This window comes from Giraffa tippelskirchi, chromosome 7 (assembly GCF_054371585.1).
Source record: "Giraffa tippelskirchi isolate mGirTip1 chromosome 7, T2T-mGirTip1v1.2.pri, whole genome shotgun sequence".
Taxonomy (NCBI): domain Eukaryota; kingdom Metazoa; phylum Chordata; class Mammalia; order Artiodactyla; family Giraffidae; genus Giraffa; species Giraffa tippelskirchi.
Window position 1 is genome coordinate 11,557,854 of NC_137281.1, and position 18,752 is coordinate 11,576,605.

The following is an 18,752-nucleotide window of genomic DNA, read 5'->3' on the forward strand; positions in this document are numbered from 1 at the left end:
CCAATGCAAGAGACGCAAGAGACGCGGCTTCCATCCCTGGTCTGGGAAGATCTCCTGGAGAAGGAAGTGGCAACCCACCCCAGAATTCTTGCCTGGTGAATCCCATGGACAGAGGAGCCTGGGAGGCTACAGTCCATGGGGTTGCAAAGAGCCGGCCATGATTGAGCAACTGAGCATAAGGTCCCTTATATCTCAAAAAAGCTGGAAAAAAATTTTTTTTAATCTGTACCCCTCAAAAAAGCAAGCAAACAAGAAACAGCAACATTGTTTTCTAGAAAAACGGCAGTATTACACTGAAAATCAAGAACAACCCAAGAATGCCCAGCATTGTCATTGCTATACTGGGATGTCCCAACCAGCACAGATCGACTGTCATTATTCACAGATGCTTTTTATCTACACAGAAACCTCTCCCCAAAACCCTGTAAACAAATTATTAGAAATAGTAATATAGTCTAGCAAAGTGTCTATCTTTAAGATCAATATGCTGTACAAAAATTTATTGCATTTCCATGTTAGAAACAAATAGAAAATGTAACTTTAAAATGACATCATTTATAATAATGAACACTATAGATTATTTTGGAATAAATTAACAAAAGATGTGCAAGATCCTAATGCAAAAAATTTTAAGCTTCCCTGAAAAATATTCAGGAAGACCTAAATAAAGAGATGTCCCATGTTCATGGATAGAAGGGTTCAGCTTCATAAGTATATAGACTCTCCCCTAAATTAGAAGTTAGTCAATGAAATTCCAACCAAAATCCCAACAAGAATTCCTTGGAACTTGACAAGCTGGTCCAGATTTACCCAGAAGTGCAAAAAGTCCAAGAATAACAAAGGTTCTCCTGAAGATGAAGAACAAGTGGGGAGGGGGAATGACTTGCCTTATCAGGTAAAACAACTTATTAAAAAGCTATAAAAATAAATACAGTGAACTGTTGGCACAAAAGTAGATAAATTGATCAATGGGAAGATAGGAATTCCAGAAATAGACTCACACAAATACGAAACTTTGAAATACAGCCAAGATGATATTGCAGATAAATAGGGAAAGAAGGAATTATTCAATAAAGGGGCTGGGCAATTAACTGTCTATATGAATAAATGAAAATATCTTAAAGACACACAAAAATCAATTCTAAATAAATTAAGAACATAAATGCAAAAAGCCAAACTTACTTTTTTGGAGGAAACAAAGGAGAGCATTTTTTAAGGATTCTGGGATAAATAAGAATCTTTTTTTAAAATGTTATTTCATAATGAGATAGTTAATAAGACACAGTGTGTCAACAGAGTTTTTGTGGAAGACAGTCTGAAACATGAGTGGAATCAGACTGTCAAGGGCCTTACTGTCATATTAAGGATGCAGCCTTTATTTTTGTTTTAATTTTTTTGAGGGGGTGTGATCCTACTCTGTGTCTTACAGGATCTTAGTTCCCTGACCAGGGATTGAACCCGGGTCCTGGCAGTGAAAGCACTGAGTCCTAACCAATGGACCACTGGGGAATCACCAAGAAGGATCTCTTAAGGAAAGCACAAAAAGAATCACCATAAAACTGGAAGGTTGATAAGTTCAACATTAAAATCCTTTTCTGAAAAAGAGACCATAAGATATAAAGATAAATCATCTAACTGACAAAGAATTTTAGTACATAAGATATATGCATACCTAAGGAAATCCTATATACCCAGAAGAAAAAACAAGCTGATTCCAGCTTGTGCTTCCTCTAGCCCAGTGTTTCTCATGATGTACTCTGCATATAAGTTAAATAAGCAGGGTGACAATATAAAGCCTTGTCATACTCCTTTTCCTATTTGGAACCAGTCTGTTGTTCCATGTCCAGTTCTAACTGTTGCTTCCTGATATGTGTGTGCTAAGTCACTTCAGTCATGTCCAACTCTTTGCGACTCCATGGACTGTAGTCTGTAGCTTTCCAGGCTCTTCTGTCCATGGGATTCTCTAGGCAAGAATACTGGAATGGGTTGCCACTTCCTCCTCAGGGCATCTTTCCAGCCCAGGGATTGAACCCGTGTCTCTTACCTCTCTTGCACTGGCAGGTGGGTTCTTTACCACTAGAGCCACCCGGAGGATATGTGTAAGTAAATCACTTTCCTGTACAGCAGTAATTAACAGATTGTAGATCAACTATACTTCAATTTAAAAAGAAAGAAGGCAAAAAAAAAAAAACCACTGCATGATATCACTTGTGAAATTCTAAAAATAGTTGAACTTGTAGAAACAGAGATTCAAAAAGTGATTGCCAGGGCTAGGGTTGCAGGAAATAGGGAAAAGTTGGTAAAAGAGTACAAACTTTCAGTTATACAATGAATAGGGTCTGAGAATCTAATGTATAATATGTTGACTATCACTGATAATACTGTATAGTATAGTTGAAATTTGCTAAGAGAATAGAGGGGCTTCCCAGGTGGCGCTAGTGATAAAGAACCCATCTGCCAAAGCAAGAGACATAAGAGACACAGGTTTGATCCCTGGGTCGGGCAGATCCCCTGGAGAAGGGCACGGCAACCCACTCCAGTAGTCTTGCCTGGAGAGGACAGAGGAGCCTGGCAGACTACAGTCCATAGAGTCACAAAGACTCGGACACGACTGAAGCAACTTAGCATGTATGCCCGCAAGAGAGTAGAACTTGTGTTCTCACCAGAAAAAGAAAAAAAAGGTACATATGTAAGGTGGTAAATAAATGTGTTAGTTAACACAATGGTAGGAGTCCTTTTATGATATATATGTATATCAAATCTTCATGTTGTACACTTTAAATGTATTGCAATTTTGTCAATTACACCTCACTGAAACTGGAAAAAAAAGTGACCTTGCAGCATGAGTTTAGCTGGCTCAAAACATGTCTCACCCATGTCCCACACACCCTTTGTATACAAGTCCATTTTAATAAGTTTTTTGCACCAAAAGAAAAAAGAAACCCTAGCAGACACTAACACAATATCTGACACATACCAAATAGACTGTATTTAAAAATCACCCTGATAAGCTGCAGTTCTAATTCATAAAGACTTCATTTTATTGTCTTTAATGGAAACAAGTCTTTATTTAACGTCACTTTTAATATCAGAAAAATGAAACTCTTAAAATTCTCTTTATAATAAATTCATGTCCGTGCTATGGCTATCTTTTTTTAATATTTAAATATTTATTTGGCTGCCTCAGGCCTTCCCTGGTGTTGTTGTTGTTCAGTCGCCCAGTCATGTCCGACTCTTTGCGACCCCATGGACTGCTGCATGGCAGACCTCTCTGCCCCTCATCATCTCCCAAAGTTTGCCCAAGTTCATGTCCCTTGCATCAGTGATGGCTCAGTGGTAAAGAGCCACTGAGTGGCTTCCCGATGGCTCAGTGGTAAAGAATCTGCCTGCTGCCAATGCAGGAGATGGGGGTTCTATCCCTAGATCAGGAAGATCCCCTGGAGAAGGAAATGGCAATCCACTCCAGTATTCTTGCCTGGGAAATCCCATGGACAGCAAGCCTGGCAGGTTACAGTCCACGCGTCCAGAGTTGGACACGACTGAAGCAACTTAGCAGCACACACGCCTCCAGTCTTAGTTGTGGCACATCAGCTCCAGAGCTCATGGGCAATAGTTGTGGCCTGTGGGCTTAGTTGCTTCCTGGCTGTGGGAATCTTAGTTCCCTCACCAGGGATTGAACCCATGTCCCCTGCATTGCAAGGTGGATTCTTAACCACTGGACCAGGGAAGTCCCTTTTTTAAAAATGATTATTTTGTTTTTAAAATATATTTGGCTGCATCCGGTCTTAGTTGTGGCGTGTGGGATCTAGTTCCCTGACCAAAAATTGGACCCAGGTCCTGCATTGGGAGCATAGGGTCTTAGCCACTGGACCATCAGGAAGTCCTTGGCCATCTTAAGTCAAAGGCCCTTTATCATTAAATATGTGGTTTTAAACTTTACTCACATTGAATCTATATTCCCTATGACTTCCCTACAAGGCCTTCATTTTAAATACTTCTCTGGCTGCACCGGGTTTAGCTGAAGCACACTAGATCTTCAATTTTCATTGCGGCTTGTGGGATCTTTAGTAACCACATGTGAACTCTTAGTTGCAGCATGTGGGATCCAGTTCCCCAACCAGGAATCAAAGCCAGGCCTCTGCATTGTGACCACGGCGTCTTAGCCATTGGATTGCCAGGGAAGTCCTAAGCCTTAATTTTAAAGGGGAGGAAATGGAGGCCCAGAAAATGGAGGAGATTTGGCCAGGATCTCAAAGTCCATGGCTGAACCCAAGCTAGAACTAATGCTCCCAGGAGGAAAAGGGGAACGTTTGGTTTCCTCCTGCACGCTGGCCATGATTCTGTCACTTTGCCAATGATCCTCCTCCCGGAGCACCCTGCTCACTTCACAGCAAGCCCTGTACATTGCCTGCCTCTCCCCTCCGCCTGCCACCCCCCTTCAGCTCTTTCACAACCCCACAACCCTCATGGACCACAAGACAAGGCAGAAATGCAACTCTGTAACTTTATTTGGCTCTGTGAAAAGGGAAGAGTGTTGATCTGGTCCAGCTAGATCCTCAGCCCTTGAAGGCAAACAGGAGGCCTAAGAGGATGCCCCAAGAAGGACTCTGACAAGGGATCCCTGCACCAGTAAGCAGGGCCTTCTCTATGATGTTGATGACCTCGGTCACTCTGATGCTCCCAATATGGTGAAAATGGGCTAAAAAACTGGTATGTTCACGAGCACAGCCCATGAGGAGGAAGGTGGTATTGAGAGACCCTGCAAGGAAGAGAGGGGGCAGTCAGGGACACTTTCAAAACACAAGTGCCCTGCCCCTCCTTCCAGATATCCCTCACCAACCGGGACATCTGCTCACCCCCCAAAGACCCGGCATCAGGCACCTTCCCCTTGTTCCCCTTGGAATTCCGTACCATGACCCCCAGCACCTCTCTGAGTCCCACCCACCTCCCTCAGGGATGGAAAGGCAGCAGGCCTGGAGCAGGCATCTGAGAAAGAAAGTTTGTGTCCTCTCACCTGCCTGGAATTTCACTGTGGAACTGTAACACTTAGTAGCATCTCTGGGGCAAGACTCAGCAGAGACAAAATTTGGGAGGCAGTCCTTAGAGTGCTCGCCCACACAAGTTGGGCAACTGTGGGAAGAAAATGTTAAAGTCTTGGGAGTCCTGGCCTTGAGGTTCAATATAGCATCCATGTTGGTGAGGTTATTGCAGAGATAGGTCCGACAGACCCGGCTATAGGAGGCAATGGACAATCCGGGTGGCGGAACCAGGTAGGAGACTTGCGGGGGGTAAGATGAGGCTGGGCTGCAGCCTTTAAAACCCAGGATTCCCTTTCTGGCCCCTGCGGAGCAGAAGATTGGAGACCTCTGATCAGTGTCATTGGCACACCCAGTGCAACCCCCCACCCCCACCCGACCCCACCCTTGCTGCTCGCTCTGCCCCACCACCAGCTTTGCGTCTCCCCTACTGGCCACTCACTGCTCAGATCGCCCAGGTTTTATCTGCTTCTCCTCACCCCTCTCCCCACAGGGGGAGCCTCTCTGCTCCTCTCTCCCATGTGTCCCAAACTTGTCTTCTCTCCCACCTCCATCCTGCCCTCTTATCCAGCCCACAGCGCAACCAGCTGGATCCTGCCCCTCTCCTGCTGGTGTCTGGACGTTGTCCCCAAAGATATGATGGGATAAATATCTGGAACTGAAGTCCAGAGTCCCTGGGTGCTGGGAAGGGAGGGAGGGGTCAGAAGAGCAAGCCAAAACAATGTAGCAAAGTCACCCCCACCCACCTGCCTCGATGAACACCAGCGTCTCCTCACAGCCCTCATTCAGTTTACACACCATGCTCCTCAACAGAAACCATTGCCACCTATGGAGACCTACAGCTCTGAAGAGTGAAGATGTCGCTTCATAGCACAGAAGAGCTTCAGCCCCTAAAGAGAGAATCTTTATCTGGTCAACTGCTCCTCACAATGCCTTCTCAACCCTTGAACCGCCAATCAAGAGCTCAGCCTCCACAGATCTTGTCCCCTGAGGGACCTAGATACGCAGCTTTCCCTCCCCCAGTGACAGGAATCCAGGCCCCCCATCCTCCCCAGCCAAGAGGGTACCGAAGCATCCAGCCCCATAGGACATACAAGGCAGAGAGGAAATGGCCCCCAGGAGACAGAGCAGCTGCATGGGGCTGAGATGCTGGGGTCCCATGGTCCTGTGTTTGGGTCCTGGATTCTGGAACCAATTTCAATCTAGGTCTCAAACTCCGTTCTTGTTGGCCTCTAGATCAGTTTCTGAAGCACAAAGTTGACTGTCAGTTCCTGTGACATAAGCTCCCTGAGACCTTCAGGGACACAGGTCTTCATCTCCATCGTCTTTCCTCCAGCCTAACCTGAATCCACCCCATGAGCTTCTCAAATCCTGACTCGCACTCTCCTGCTTGGTTTCTGCCGTTGGAAATGGTGCTTAGCAGAGAAAGCTGGCTTATTCAAAGGATCACTATACAGGCTGTTCTCCGTCCAGAGACAATGAGATCAGAACAACAAATGTGTGAAAGTCAACTGACGTATTACTAAGTAACCCCCGACTTGAAAAAGAAATGAGAAAGTATTTAGTACTGAATAATAGCAAACATGCCACATGTCTCACACACAAACACACACGTGCATGTAAAATCTGATGAAAACTGAGTAAGGTCTGTAATTTATTTAAAAGTGTTGGTGTTGTTCTTTAGTCACTCAGTCATGTCAGATTCTTTTGCAACTCTATGGACTATAGATGGACCCGGAAGCCTGGTGTGCTGCAGTCCATGGGGTCGCAAAGAGTCGGACATGACCAAGTGACTGAAATGAACTGAACTGATGCACTATAGCTCCCCAGGCTCCTCTGGGGGAGGAGTCCATGGGATTTCTCAGGCAAGAATACTGGAGGTTGCCATTTCCTTCTCCCAGGGATCTTCCCAACCCAGGGATCAAACCCACATCTCCTGCATTGTGGTGGGACTGTTTACCACTCAGCAACCAGAGAAGCCCCAAGAGTACTGTACCAATGTTAATTTCCTGCTCATTTACTACAGTCATACAGAATGTCCCAATGGGGAACCAGAAGGGTTTTAGGAATTCTATATACAATTTTTGCAACTTCTTGTGAGGTAATAATCATTTCAAAATCAAAGTTTTTTTTTAATTGGACAATGATTTCTAAATCAATATTTAGAAGTAAATTTATAATTTAAGTACATTTATCAAGAAACAATAAGAATTATAAAATATGCTTATGAATTAATTCAAGAAGTTATACAAGGAACAAAGCAACCTCCCCAAAAAGGAATAAAAATGATGACCAGAAATTAATGAAATATAAAACAACAAAAAACTATTACAAAAAACTAACATTCATTCTTTGACAACATTACTAAGACAATCCTCCAGCAAATCTACTCAAGAAAAAAAAAAGAGAAGATGCAAATAAAATGCAGAATGAAAAATAGGAACTAATAGACATTATATGTAACAGCTCCACATTTTGGGACTTCCCTGGTGGTCCCGTGGTTGCGAATCTGCCTTCCAGTGCAGAAGACATAGGTTTGATCTCTGGCTAGGGAACTAAGACCCCACATGCCACAGAGGCACTGAGCCCATGCACTCTAGTGCCCAAGCACTACAACTAGAGAGAGGCCACAAAACAAAGAACCCTCATGTCGCAACAAAGACCCAATACAGCCAAAAATAAATTTTTAAAAATATATATTTAAAAAACAAGTCTACGCTTACAAATTTGAAATTTATCCACTTTATAAGTGGATAAATTTCTAAAATAATATGAAATGCCAAAATGGTCATAAGAAGAGTGTATGCAAAGTCTTAAACCAATAAGAATGGACAAAGGTCTCAGGCAAGTTGATAAGAAAAAGAGAGAAACTTCAGCAGGGAAATAGGCCAAGTATATGAAGAGGCAATTCTCAATTCTCAGAAAAGCAAACCAGAGAGGCTAACAAGCACATGAAGAAACACTCGTGCTCAACAATAATCATAGAAATGCAGTGTATTCAAATGAGCATCTACCAGACTGACAAGAGATCAGAAAGCTGGAAAAATATGAATGTTGGTAGGACTATAGGGCTAGAGAGGCCTTTGTGCATTGGTGTTCATGGGGTAGTTACGGCTAAGGATAGGGTCCTCTTCTGGACCGTGAAGAATGGAGGTGCCAAGGGTTCTGATCAGTGTCTCAAGCCCAAAGTATCATTCATTGTAAGGAGAAGTCTGGCAATACTTAGCCAAATTAGGTTTACAAATAGCTATTTCTGGTATATCCTAGGTACACAAAACAGATTTCCACCTTCAACTACAAAAGAACACATAAAAGGACGTGGCAGTATGGTGGGGATAGTAAGCTGAAGGCAACATGGGCATCGCTCCCTGAGACCAAATGAACATGTACTACACAGGGGATGCATACCATGGAATATCATGCACTAGTTAGAAGCAACTGGTTAGCTGTACACATCATATGCACATGGATGGATCATAAAAACACTGTGCTGATTATTTTTAATAATAAACAACTCAATGTCACTTGCATAAGTTAAAAACATCATGCACATAAAACACTGCACATCTTGCCAAGAACACACACAGACTAAAAGAGATATGTGTGAGCCATCTGAAATGAGCACCTATGGGACAGTTAGGGAATAAAAGTGGGGAACTGGAGATTACTGGAAATAAATAAAACGCTGTAGGTAGTACAAAGTTCTTAAGACTTTGAACTCAAAGACAGACCAAGGTTGGAATCTTTACCTCTCCACTGACTAGCTGTGTGATCTTGTGCCTCTTATTGAACTCATTTATAAAACATATTAAAAATATATCTCATAGACTCATTATTAGGATTATTAGCATAAAGTGCCAGGCAAGTGCTAAGCTCTCCAAAATGTTGCCCCCCTGCCCCCCATCTCTCTCTCTCCACTATCTAAAAGATCAAGGTCAATCTCTTTAGCTGACGTTCAAGCCTCCCACATACAGGCCACCCTTCATCCCCCAGAGGGGCCCCAAACAACCTTTCCAATTTTGTCTAGTACTGCTCCCCTGCACAGCAGTCCAGATAGAGGTCACTTCTGCCACACTTTGCTGACCAGAATACCTGACACAGAGGATCTGTAACCCAGAAATCTGCAGCAAACCAAGAAGCCAAGACCAGCAGAAAAGATGGGACACGGGAAGGGGGAATGAAGGCAGACAAAGGATCAAAGGAGTTGGACCGAGCAGGGGACAGGGCACACACCTGCCTGGAATGCAAAACCACAGGCCCCAGCAATCTGGGTACAAGCACGGACACAACCAGAAAAGACTGGAATAAAATCCTCAAGGAAAAAGGGTTAAAGTAGTGGTCAGAGGGGACAATATTCCTACAAGAGAAACCACACTGAGAAGGAAGAGCAAATTAATGGAACAGAAACTTGCAGGATGAGGATGAACAGCAGAGAGAGCACAATTGGGAGTGGCAGAAAAATGAGGAGATGGGCGCAAAGATCGGGTTCTCGGAGGGGGGCGGGGGGGAGGGGACTATCTGAGAGGCTCAAAGACAGAAAAGGAGACAGGGCGAGATGCATAGAGAAAAGGGGACAACACAGAGGATAAGGGTGGGGAAACCTGAGATGGGTCTAATAGAGATGCACAGAGGAGGCTACAATTACGGAGTGGAGGCCAGAGAATGGGGTGAAACCCGGGAGGAAGATGAACACAGAAGGTGGAAAGGGTTAAAAAGAAAAATCACAGCAGTGTCTCGGGAACCAAAGATGGGGATGTGAGGGGAAGGGGGACAGACTATGAGGGGATGAGGCACGTGGAGAAAGGGTTTCGAAAATCAGCAGGACGAACAGGCAAAGAGAGAGACTCCCAGAGAAGGAAAACGTCAAATTTAGGGAAATCAGCACGGACACAGCCAATAAGAGACATAAGGAAAGGGCCACAACGTTAGAAGGTGGGACCCGGGAGGGAAACAAGGATATCACAGGTAGGGGAACATAAAAGGAGAAGTGTAGATCGTGAGTTGGGGTAGTGGGAGAGAAGCGAAAAATCACACGGGCGTCCACGCAGTGAAAAGCCACTGAAGCCGAGTCGAGGCCACCAAATGCTCCAGAGGCGGGGCGGTGCAGCGCAGGCTGGAGGACAGGCTACGCATGCGCCGATGAGTCCAGGTCAACGTTCGCGGGAGGGCGGGCCAGGCGGCCGTTCCTGGGGGCGGGGCCAGCCTAGTACTGGAAGCGGTACTCGACGCCCCATTGGCCACCTCTCCCAAAAGGGCAAGAACAGTTTGGGAAGGCAAATCACAAGGAGAAGGGATAAGTGCGAGACTCAACTCGACGCGCTATTGGCTGGATTGATAGTCCAGCGCGAGGAGACGCGGACCACGCCGCTTGAAGCTCATTGGTCCTTTTGAGAAGGGGCGGGAAAAGTGTCGCGAGCGCAGCCGTTCCTCACGCCACTGCCTCACCGCCTCCTTTCGCTTCCTCCACACTGACTCTAACTCTGCTCCAGGCTGTGGTAACTCAGGACAGACGAGACGAACACGATCCCGCCCCTCCGTGTCTCTTCCCCTCCCTCTCTTGCTCTGGACTTCACGCCCCAGGCATCGCCTCGCTTCCCTGCTCGCGCTCCTCGCGCCCCCTTTGCCCTTCCCCCGCCCCGCGGACCCCGGGCGCGCTCCCCGAGCCCCGCCCCATCCCTGAGACCCTGGAGCGGGGCGGGGCCGCGGACCCAGCGTTTGGGGGGGACAGCTCCAGAATGGGGTGCGCGCGAGGAACAGCTGAGTGGGGCGGTGGGGCGGTGGGGTGGGAGTGGCTCGAGACTACTTGTTGGGCGCCGGTGAAGGCGCGTGATGGCCGGGCGCAGCGACTTGCCCCGGTTTGCCTTAGTTTGGAAGGAGTGTGGGTGGAAGAGAGGAATTTGGGCCGTGGGGAGGGGTATCTTTGGGCCTAGATCAGGGCCTGGCACGTGGAAGGGGCTCATTAAACCTTTGCTGAGGAAATGAAAATAATTCTTGAAAGTGGGACAAGGGATTCTTGAGAATGATATATTTACTGGGGTGCAAGGGGGTCTGATTAAGAGGGCTGGAGGGGGAAATTGAATTGCAGGGCATACATGAGGGTTAAGGATTGAAAGGGGAGCATGAAAGTATGTGTGGGAATTGGATAACTGCAGGAGGGAAGGATGATAATTGTGGAAGAGGATGCCAGGAAAATCGTGGGAATGGGGTGGTGATGGAAAGGGGAGTGTAAGAACTGTTGCAGGAGGCATGAGAGTGCCTGAGTGTGCTGCAAACTGGTATTTGTGCTAGGGAAGGTACAGATGAGCAGAGAATAGTGTTAGGATCGAAAGAAACATAAGAAAGGAAAGAGGAGAGAGGTTCTTGGAGAGGAGGATGCCCCAGGAAGGGTGAAGAAGGGAGAGAGCCAGGGGAGAATCAAGGGTGACAGCTGAGTCCCAGGATGGGCAAAGTGGGAAAACCCTTCTGGTGTGGTCTCCCAGAGGCAAGAAGGATAGTCAGGACAGGACCCATGTGGCCACCTTGACCCTCCACTCCTGCCCCTAGATCCATGGACCCCAATGAAATGCCTGCTGTCCACCACTGCCCTTCAGACTCTGCCACAGGGGGTGAAACCAGAGCCCCCCAGGGCATGGAACTTATCCCCAGGAGAGCTGTCAGTCGCTCTCCAACCTGTGCCCGTTGCCGCAACCACGGTGTCACTGCCCACCTCAAGGGCCACAAGCGCCTCTGCCTCTTTCAGGCTTGCGAGTGTCACAAATGTGTCCTCATCTTGTGAGTATGAGAGCCAGAGAAGGGAGAGGATGGACCTCATCTAAAAGGTGGCTGACTTGACTTTTGACTCACCACTCCCCCTCTTTAGGGAGCGCCGAAGGGTCATGGCTGCCCAGGTGGCCTTGCGTAGGCAGCAGGAGGCGCAGCTAAAGAGGCACCTAGCCCAGGGACTAATGAGAGGGGCAGCTCCTCCCAACGCTCCCAGCCGTGTCAAGAAGGGAGTCACTCGACCAGGGGTCCACTGTAAGTGTCACTGCCTGTGGCCAGGGCAGGAATTTAGGCAGGAAAAGCCTAAGTAGGGAAAAGAGCCCCAGTCCTGCCACTGAATTGATGTATGATCTTGGGCAAGGAGTTTCTGTTCTCTGGGCCTCTCCCTGCCCAACTGTAAAAATGTCAATAAGTGTTGGAAGGATGTAATGAGATCAGGGGGTAGAAATGGGACAGAGGGAGATAAAAATTCAATTTTGGGCTGGAGTGGGAGGCATTCAGGAGAAAGAGCTCCCTAAAGCTCTCCCTGGTCCCTCACAGCTGGAAAGGAGAACATAGCACCCCGGCCTCAGACTCCCCATCATGTAGTTCCACTAGCACTGACACCTCCTGGAAAGGTAAGGAAGGCCTGTGCCAGTCCCACTGGCACAAGGTCCCCCTGGGCCCTGAGGGAGTGACTCCTGTCCTAGCCTCTGCCCAGATCCCTTCCTTTGTGCCCTCAACACCTGGATTCTAGGTCCAGCCCTGACTTGCTATGTAATCTTGGGCAAATCACTTCTATTCCATGGGCAAAATGATGGGGTGGGATTTTTCAGCCCTTCAAGCTCTGAAGTTTTGGGGCCCCAATTCTTTCCTAGAACATTCCTTCTCTAGCCTTGCACTTGACTCCAACCTGTGCTCCCTGCCCTTGCAGGAGAACTCTCGGGGCCCTCTGCTGCTCAGTCATCTCCCAGAAGCCTTGCCTTTGCCCTGGACTCCAGTGCCTCCAGGCCCTTGGGCCCCTGGGCACTGGCTGCCTCCAGGCCTTTCCATGCCAACCCCAGTGGTGTGCCGCTTTCTGTGCCAAGAACCTGCTGTCCCTCTGCATCCTTTCCCTGGTAAGATGAATTCAAGGTTATCTCAACAGATATTTGAATGACTGTGTACCACTGTGTCAGAAAGAGAAGAGTGAAAGGATACGGGGTAGGAAAAGGCTAGACAGAAGCCATGACCTCTGAACACTATATACTCTGCATTCTCTTTTCCTCATTAGGTTTTGACCCTGGCACTGCCCTCCAGCTGCCCACTTATGGGCCTCTCCCAACCTGCACAGGATCTCGCCCAATACTGACAGCTCCTCTTTCTGGAGAATCCCAAGGGGCTTCTACCCTGCCCCGCACGTGAGTAGGGAGAAAAAGACATGTGTTTATGATATGCCTAACCATGTGCTGGACACCATAGTAGATGATGAAGAAAAAGTCTCAGACTATTGTGTGAGGCAGAGCTCTCCTAACTGGCTAGCTATGAATCTTTGTACAAGTATCTTTACTTCTCTGAGCCCGTTTTCTATTAGTAAATCAGAGACAGTACTACCTCTTGGTAATAATAACAATTAGCAATAATATATGGAATACACTTAGCACAGCCCTGGCCTTAAACAAATAGTGGCTATTAAATCTACTTAAACAGATAGGGTTGAACTGCCTGCTGACATGAGGGTTGGGGGGACATGATGGTAAGAACCTCAGAGGCCTAGGAGAGAGGCCAGAGGCCATTAGAGAAAGTTTCCTAAAGGTTGGCCAAGCTGCTCCTCAAGTTCCATGGGGATTAAGGAACTAGGAGGGAAGAAAATCAGACCCTAGTAGGGCAGGAACAATCATTTCAATCCCTCTAGGTGTTTTGTCAATTTTTTTTTAAACTGACACCAATTATTTTCCATAATCCTCGGAGTAGCTCTGGGAGGAAGAAGCTGAAAGATGTTTCCATTTTACAGAAAACAAAGCAGGGCAAACAGAGGGAGAACTTGCCTAAAGCCACAAAACCTAATAACCGCAGGCACTCAGAATCCCAGATCAGAACACAGCAAAATCCTGCTCCTCTTTTCATGTATATGTGTCTATCCATGAGTTTAATCTCCCTGACATCTTTTCTCCTTATTTCCAGATGCTCAACTCTGATACTCCAGCCCTGTGGCACCCCAGACCCTCTTCTGCTACAGCCACAGGTCCTGAAAAAGAAGTGGGATCCAGGACCCGGGAGGAAGTTCAGCTTGGGGAAGGGAAGAGTAGGGAATAATGAAGTAACTGGGGACAGGGAGCTTTTGGAGAGTGGGCAGAAGTAGGGATTCCCAGTCTGCGTCTCTCCTTTGCAGGCCCCCGGACCCTCTTGCCTGACCTGGACCTCTGCCTCCTCAGAGCGGCAGCTGCAGCGGGAGGCAGCTGAGGCTCTTGTGGGACTGAAAGATTCATCTCAGGCTCCCCGCCTGACTCCTGGCCCCGCCAACCCTGCCTGGATCTCCCTGCTCCATCCTTGTGGTCCACCAGGTAACCTATTCTCTAAAAGGAAAGGATGGGAAAGGCATGACTGAGAAATGGAGGTACTGGAACAAGCAGGGACTAACCGAGGAGATCAGGAGGTCAGCAAGTTGAAGATCCCAGGCCCCACGCTTTTCAACCTAGCCCCTTAGGTTACAGTTGAGTATTCAGTGAATTTATTTTTTTGTGTGCTCAAAAGCAAATGTCCAGTGCCCTGATGTCAAGGAAAGTGAGGCCCTGAGAGAGGCCTGAAAGAATATAGCAAGTCAGTGGCAAAGCCTGGTTTCCTCACTCCAGCCCAGGGCTTCTCTGGACCCATGGTGCCTGCTGAAGTCTGGAGAGGGACTGAAGAGGTATCAGGAGTCTTGCCTGGACCCTTGATAACTGCTTTTAAGGAGTTTCCTATTTGGCAACCTGCCTTTAAAGGCATCCTATTTGGAAAACCTGGATGCTTTCACAAAGTTTAGTGATAAACTTGGAGAGATCTAGAAGAATCTTGAGGCGTGAGAAACACCTATGGGGACAGAAAGGGAAGGCTGAGATTTCTCCTGCCCAAAATAATGGGTTGGGCATGCAGTGCAGGTGAGGAAACTGGCCTGAAGGAACTGCTGAGACAGAAGCAGGTGAGTCTGGAAGGGCTTCTGATCATGGAGGTAAATAAGCAACTGTACCTGAAGGGGAACAAGGGAATATTTCTGAGCTAGGCAGGGATGTATTCAGAGACTCTGAGCTTTAGAAAGATAAGTATGGTGGCTGTGATGGAGGTGTTGAATGAGACAAGACTAGAAGTGGGAAAATCAGTGAGGAGGAAGTGTTTGCTATAATCCAGGTGAACAAAGATGGGCCTGGATTAGATGGGGTAAAAAGGGAGGGTTTGCTGGGACAGGAAATGGATGTGACCTGGTCTTGCCCTCTTCCTTCCTTCCTGTAGCTCCTGCTGGAGGAAGAGGATTCCAGCCTGTTGGGCCCTCTCTCCGGCCCGGCCCAGCCCCTTCCGTGGCTCTGCATATTGGGCGACTTGGGTCCATTTCCCTCCTAAGCTAGAAGCCCAGAGGTGGAGGCCCTGGGAGGTAGGGGGAAGCAGCCTGTAGGCATTGCAATTTGGTATTTTACTCACAGATGTCTGCATGGAATTTAATGTAGTACACGCTTCAAGCTTTTTTAAAGCTCTCAGGTACTTTGTTAGCTTTTGGTTCCTTTTGTAGCATGGTCATTTCCTTGGCCAAAGGTGGATATTCTCTTACCTTCCTTGGGTCCTGGGACCTTTTAACATCCGCAGCAAAGAGAAAGTTGTGCAGTTTAAGCTAACCAGTATCTAAATAGATTTCTGCATGAGTTCATGTTCCAGGGTATTCATTTGACATGTGATCCTGTATATATACCTGTGCACTCATGTCTGCCTCCATGCATGTGAAAACAGGAGAGTATTTTCATTTTGTGTCTTGGTTTGTGTGAGTAAGCAAGAAATAAACCAGTGTTGTATTAAGCCACTGAGATGTGGGGGTTGTTTTTTACCACAGCTTAACCTAGTCTATCCTGAGTGACAGAAAGGACTTGTTCACTTCACTCCTCAAAATGAAAGTCAAGTTACTCAGTAACTACCACAAGTAACTACAAACTTGGATTTCTTTGTATGGCCAGGTAAGAAAGAGTGGTAAGGAAACACAGTAGGTGATTCACAGATTGAATAATTAAGTGACTGCTCTGTGCCAAACATAGACAGTTTCCAGCTGTTCAGAGGGGCACAGGTTGAAATACCTACAGGGCCAAACAGATCATATAAATGAGTAAAGAAGGCCAGAGGGGTCCTGGCAAACTGAGAATGCATGCCCCACCTAAGGGGGCAGCTTCCTTTTGGCCCTAGTGAATTGTTGCCAGGCAGGAATGTGGGCTCAGTACTGCCATATCTTCTGATTTTTTAAGAGAAGCTGGAAAACTAGATTTCTGTTTTAAATTTCTTAATTTTCAAATGCTGGCTCAGTTTTTCTTTAAATCCTGTGCTGTGCTTAAATCCTATGTAGGTCAAACAAAACATATCTTCAGGCCAGCTTTGGTCAATGGACTGCCAATTTAATGTTCATCTGTTGTTGTTTAGTCGCTATGTCGTGTCTGACTCTTTTGTGACCCCATGGACTCTAGCCTGCCAGGCTCCTCTGTCCATGGGATTTTCCCCAACAAGAAAACTGGAGTGGGTTGCCATTTCTTTCTCTAGGGGATCTTCCCAACCACGGGATCAAACCCATGTCTCCTGCATTGCAGGCGGATTCTTTACCACTGAGCCACCAGGGAAGCCCCAATGCTGATCTAATATAATATTTTTACAATGGGGAGACTGAGACCAAACAGAACAGGAATAATCTAGTTAGTCTTTATGAAAGGTTTTTCCTGAACTCGGGAGGTTCATGTATCTAAGATTTGAAGGACCTATGGTTGGTGACAATTATCATTTATTGAGTACTCACTGTATGCAATTCCCACATATCCTCACAGCAACTCTGTAAGCTATGCATGATTACTCTGATTTTACAAATAAAGGAACAAGCTTAAAGAGATAAAGTGACTTGTCCAAGTATTTTAGGAAAAATTTGTAGGCAAATACTGAAGAGAGGTTCCTTTTTCTTGCCAGGCCCAAATCAATTGTGCTTAGTTGCTCAGTCATGTCCTACTCTTTGTTACCCCATGTAAGCCACTAGGCTCCTCTATCCATGGCGATTCTCCAGGCAGGAATACTAGAGTGGGTTGCCATGCCCTCCTCCATGGGAACTTCCCAACCCAGGAATCAAACCTGGGTCTCCTGCATTGCAAGCAGATAAATCAATTTATAGATAATTGATATAATACATAGAGTGAAAAATTCAGGACTCCAGGAGACAGACATCTCAAGGGTTTTTCAGAAAGTCTTTGCTTTTGTATTCAAGATAGCAGTAAGTAATAATATCTTATTCACACTTGTTTCTTAGTCCTCTGCTGTCAAGTTTTTCTTCTTGAACTGTTCCAAGTACGTGGAGACCTGTTGAGCTATTCAAAAGATACAAAGATTTGGAGACCTCCATCCCCATTCCCACTCTTAGAAGGGCCAAACAGAAAGTTCATGCCTGGGAGGATGATTCTGCCTGGGCACTGATTCTGTTTCCTAATGTTACCTACACACCTCTTCTTATTCAAGATAATTGATGATGATGGCATCCAATTACAATTTGCTATTTTCCAGTTTGGGGTCTTGAGAAGATGAGCTGCTTCTAATTCTAACAGATTACAGAGCAACACGTCTCCAACACTTCTCAGGACTAGGACTCAGTGCAGGATCACCAAAGGACCTAAGTTGGCTTCACACCTTCCTTCCCTGACCTTGTTTTAACTTAGATGTATGATTGCCCCTTAATAGACCTGCCTAAGCCTTGTGCCATGCTGTCTCAGGGACAGATAGCCAAGCTCCATAATCAAGGGGGAGGGAAGCATTGCAACATGCAACATAGCTAAGACCATGCTACTCAGGGCTGACCAAAGGTCCCCAGTACACCAAGCTCACACAGCTGGGAACAGTAAAAGAGAAAGTATAATTTGAGGTTAAAGGATGACATGAGAAGAGGGAGGGGGAAAAAAGAAAGTGATGAAGACTGGAGAAAGGAGCTGGGGGCAGACCACTCCTTATGGACCCATTTCTCTGCAGCCCATCTCCCCTTCTTGTCAGACTTGGCAGGACCTTTTACACTCCTGGCTAGGTCTAGTTTGTCTGTCAAATTGTCAGGGCTCCCCTATTGCTTCCCCATCCACTTCCCTAGGGAGAGAGGTGGAGGCTCTGCAGAGCTCAGGTGTAGGGAAAAGGGCAGGTTTACAGATTGTTCATGCTCCTACCTGGCTGAAGCATCCTTCACCTGCAGTTGTGGGGAGCCAATGGGCTCTTGGCCTCTGACCAGCCTTTGGAGATTAAAGCTAATAGACTGTGAGCACTGTTTCGTATGTCACTCCCTTTCCCAGCACCCATTACCAGGTGAGGAAGGGTGTTGCCCAGGTCCAATAGGGTACTGACTAAATCATCCCTCTTCTAAGCTTCCTTCATGTACCATCCTCATTCATGTTCTGCAGAAGTCACCAATGAGTTTCCATATTTGAAGCAACATCCTGCTCCTCTCCAAACAGACACCCATGTTTCACTTCAGGAGCTCCTTTTACATTCTGCCCTCTGGGAATCCACGCTCTCTTTCACTCAGCCCTGTGTGAACCTGGTCCACTCCAGACTATGCTCCTTGACCAATGTAGCACCATCATACCACCCACCCCCATCCAGTTTCTCTAGTCAAACCCTCATTGCCTGATCCACGAGATCTCATCCTGCATCCCTGTCACATTGTGTGGCTGGCTCTGCAGCCGCCAACGTATATTCACATAGACAGTTCTACAACCCATGCCCTACATAGACCCTCATCCTTTTCGTCTGACTTAA

General features: G+C 46.7%; 2 protein-coding genes across 24 annotated transcripts; one reads left to right on the forward strand and one right to left on the reverse strand.

Moving 5' to 3' along the window:
- Window positions 1–4,490: 4,490 nt before the first annotated feature.
- Window positions 4,491–10,658, reverse strand: LYPD4 (LY6/PLAUR domain containing 4). Of its 18 annotated transcripts, none has more exons than XM_081516070.1 (7): window positions 9,270–10,183; window positions 9,046–9,128; window positions 6,379–6,494; window positions 6,131–6,280; window positions 5,783–5,926; window positions 5,015–5,341; window positions 4,491–4,759 (listed from the first exon to the last, which is right to left on the reverse strand). In XM_081516070.1, exons 4-7 carry the CDS (start codon window positions 6,195–6,197, stop codon window positions 4,557–4,559), a joined length of 741 nt encoding a protein of 246 aa, XP_081372196.1. In that variant the 5' UTR covers window positions 6,198–6,280; window positions 6,379–6,494; window positions 9,046–9,128; window positions 9,270–10,183; the 3' UTR covers window positions 4,491–4,556. The 18 variants fall into 18 exon arrangements, with proteins under 18 accessions (XP_081372196.1, XP_081372193.1, XP_081372194.1 ...); XM_081516067.1 differs by having other exon boundaries at window positions 9,046–9,157; XM_081516068.1 differs by having other exon boundaries at window positions 6,379–6,573; window positions 9,046–9,157.
- Window positions 10,436–15,798, forward strand: DMRTC2 (DMRT like family C2). 6 transcript variants are annotated; one of them, XM_081516047.1, is made up of 9 exons: window positions 10,436–10,891; window positions 11,580–11,807; window positions 11,896–12,050; window positions 12,336–12,412; window positions 12,709–12,892; window positions 13,048–13,174; window positions 13,938–13,998; window positions 14,146–14,317; window positions 15,240–15,798. In XM_081516047.1, the coding sequence occupies exons 1-9, from the start codon at window positions 10,866–10,868 to the stop codon at window positions 15,350–15,352; spliced, it is 1,143 nt and encodes a 380-aa protein (XP_081372173.1). In that variant the 5' UTR covers window positions 10,436–10,865; the 3' UTR covers window positions 15,353–15,798. The 6 variants fall into 6 exon arrangements, with proteins under 6 accessions (XP_081372173.1, XP_081372174.1, XP_081372175.1 ...); XM_081516048.1 differs by having other exon boundaries at window positions 10,436–10,776; XM_081516049.1 differs by having other exon boundaries at window positions 10,436–10,776; window positions 12,712–12,892.
- The last annotated feature ends 2,954 nt before the right edge of the window (window positions 15,799–18,752 follow it).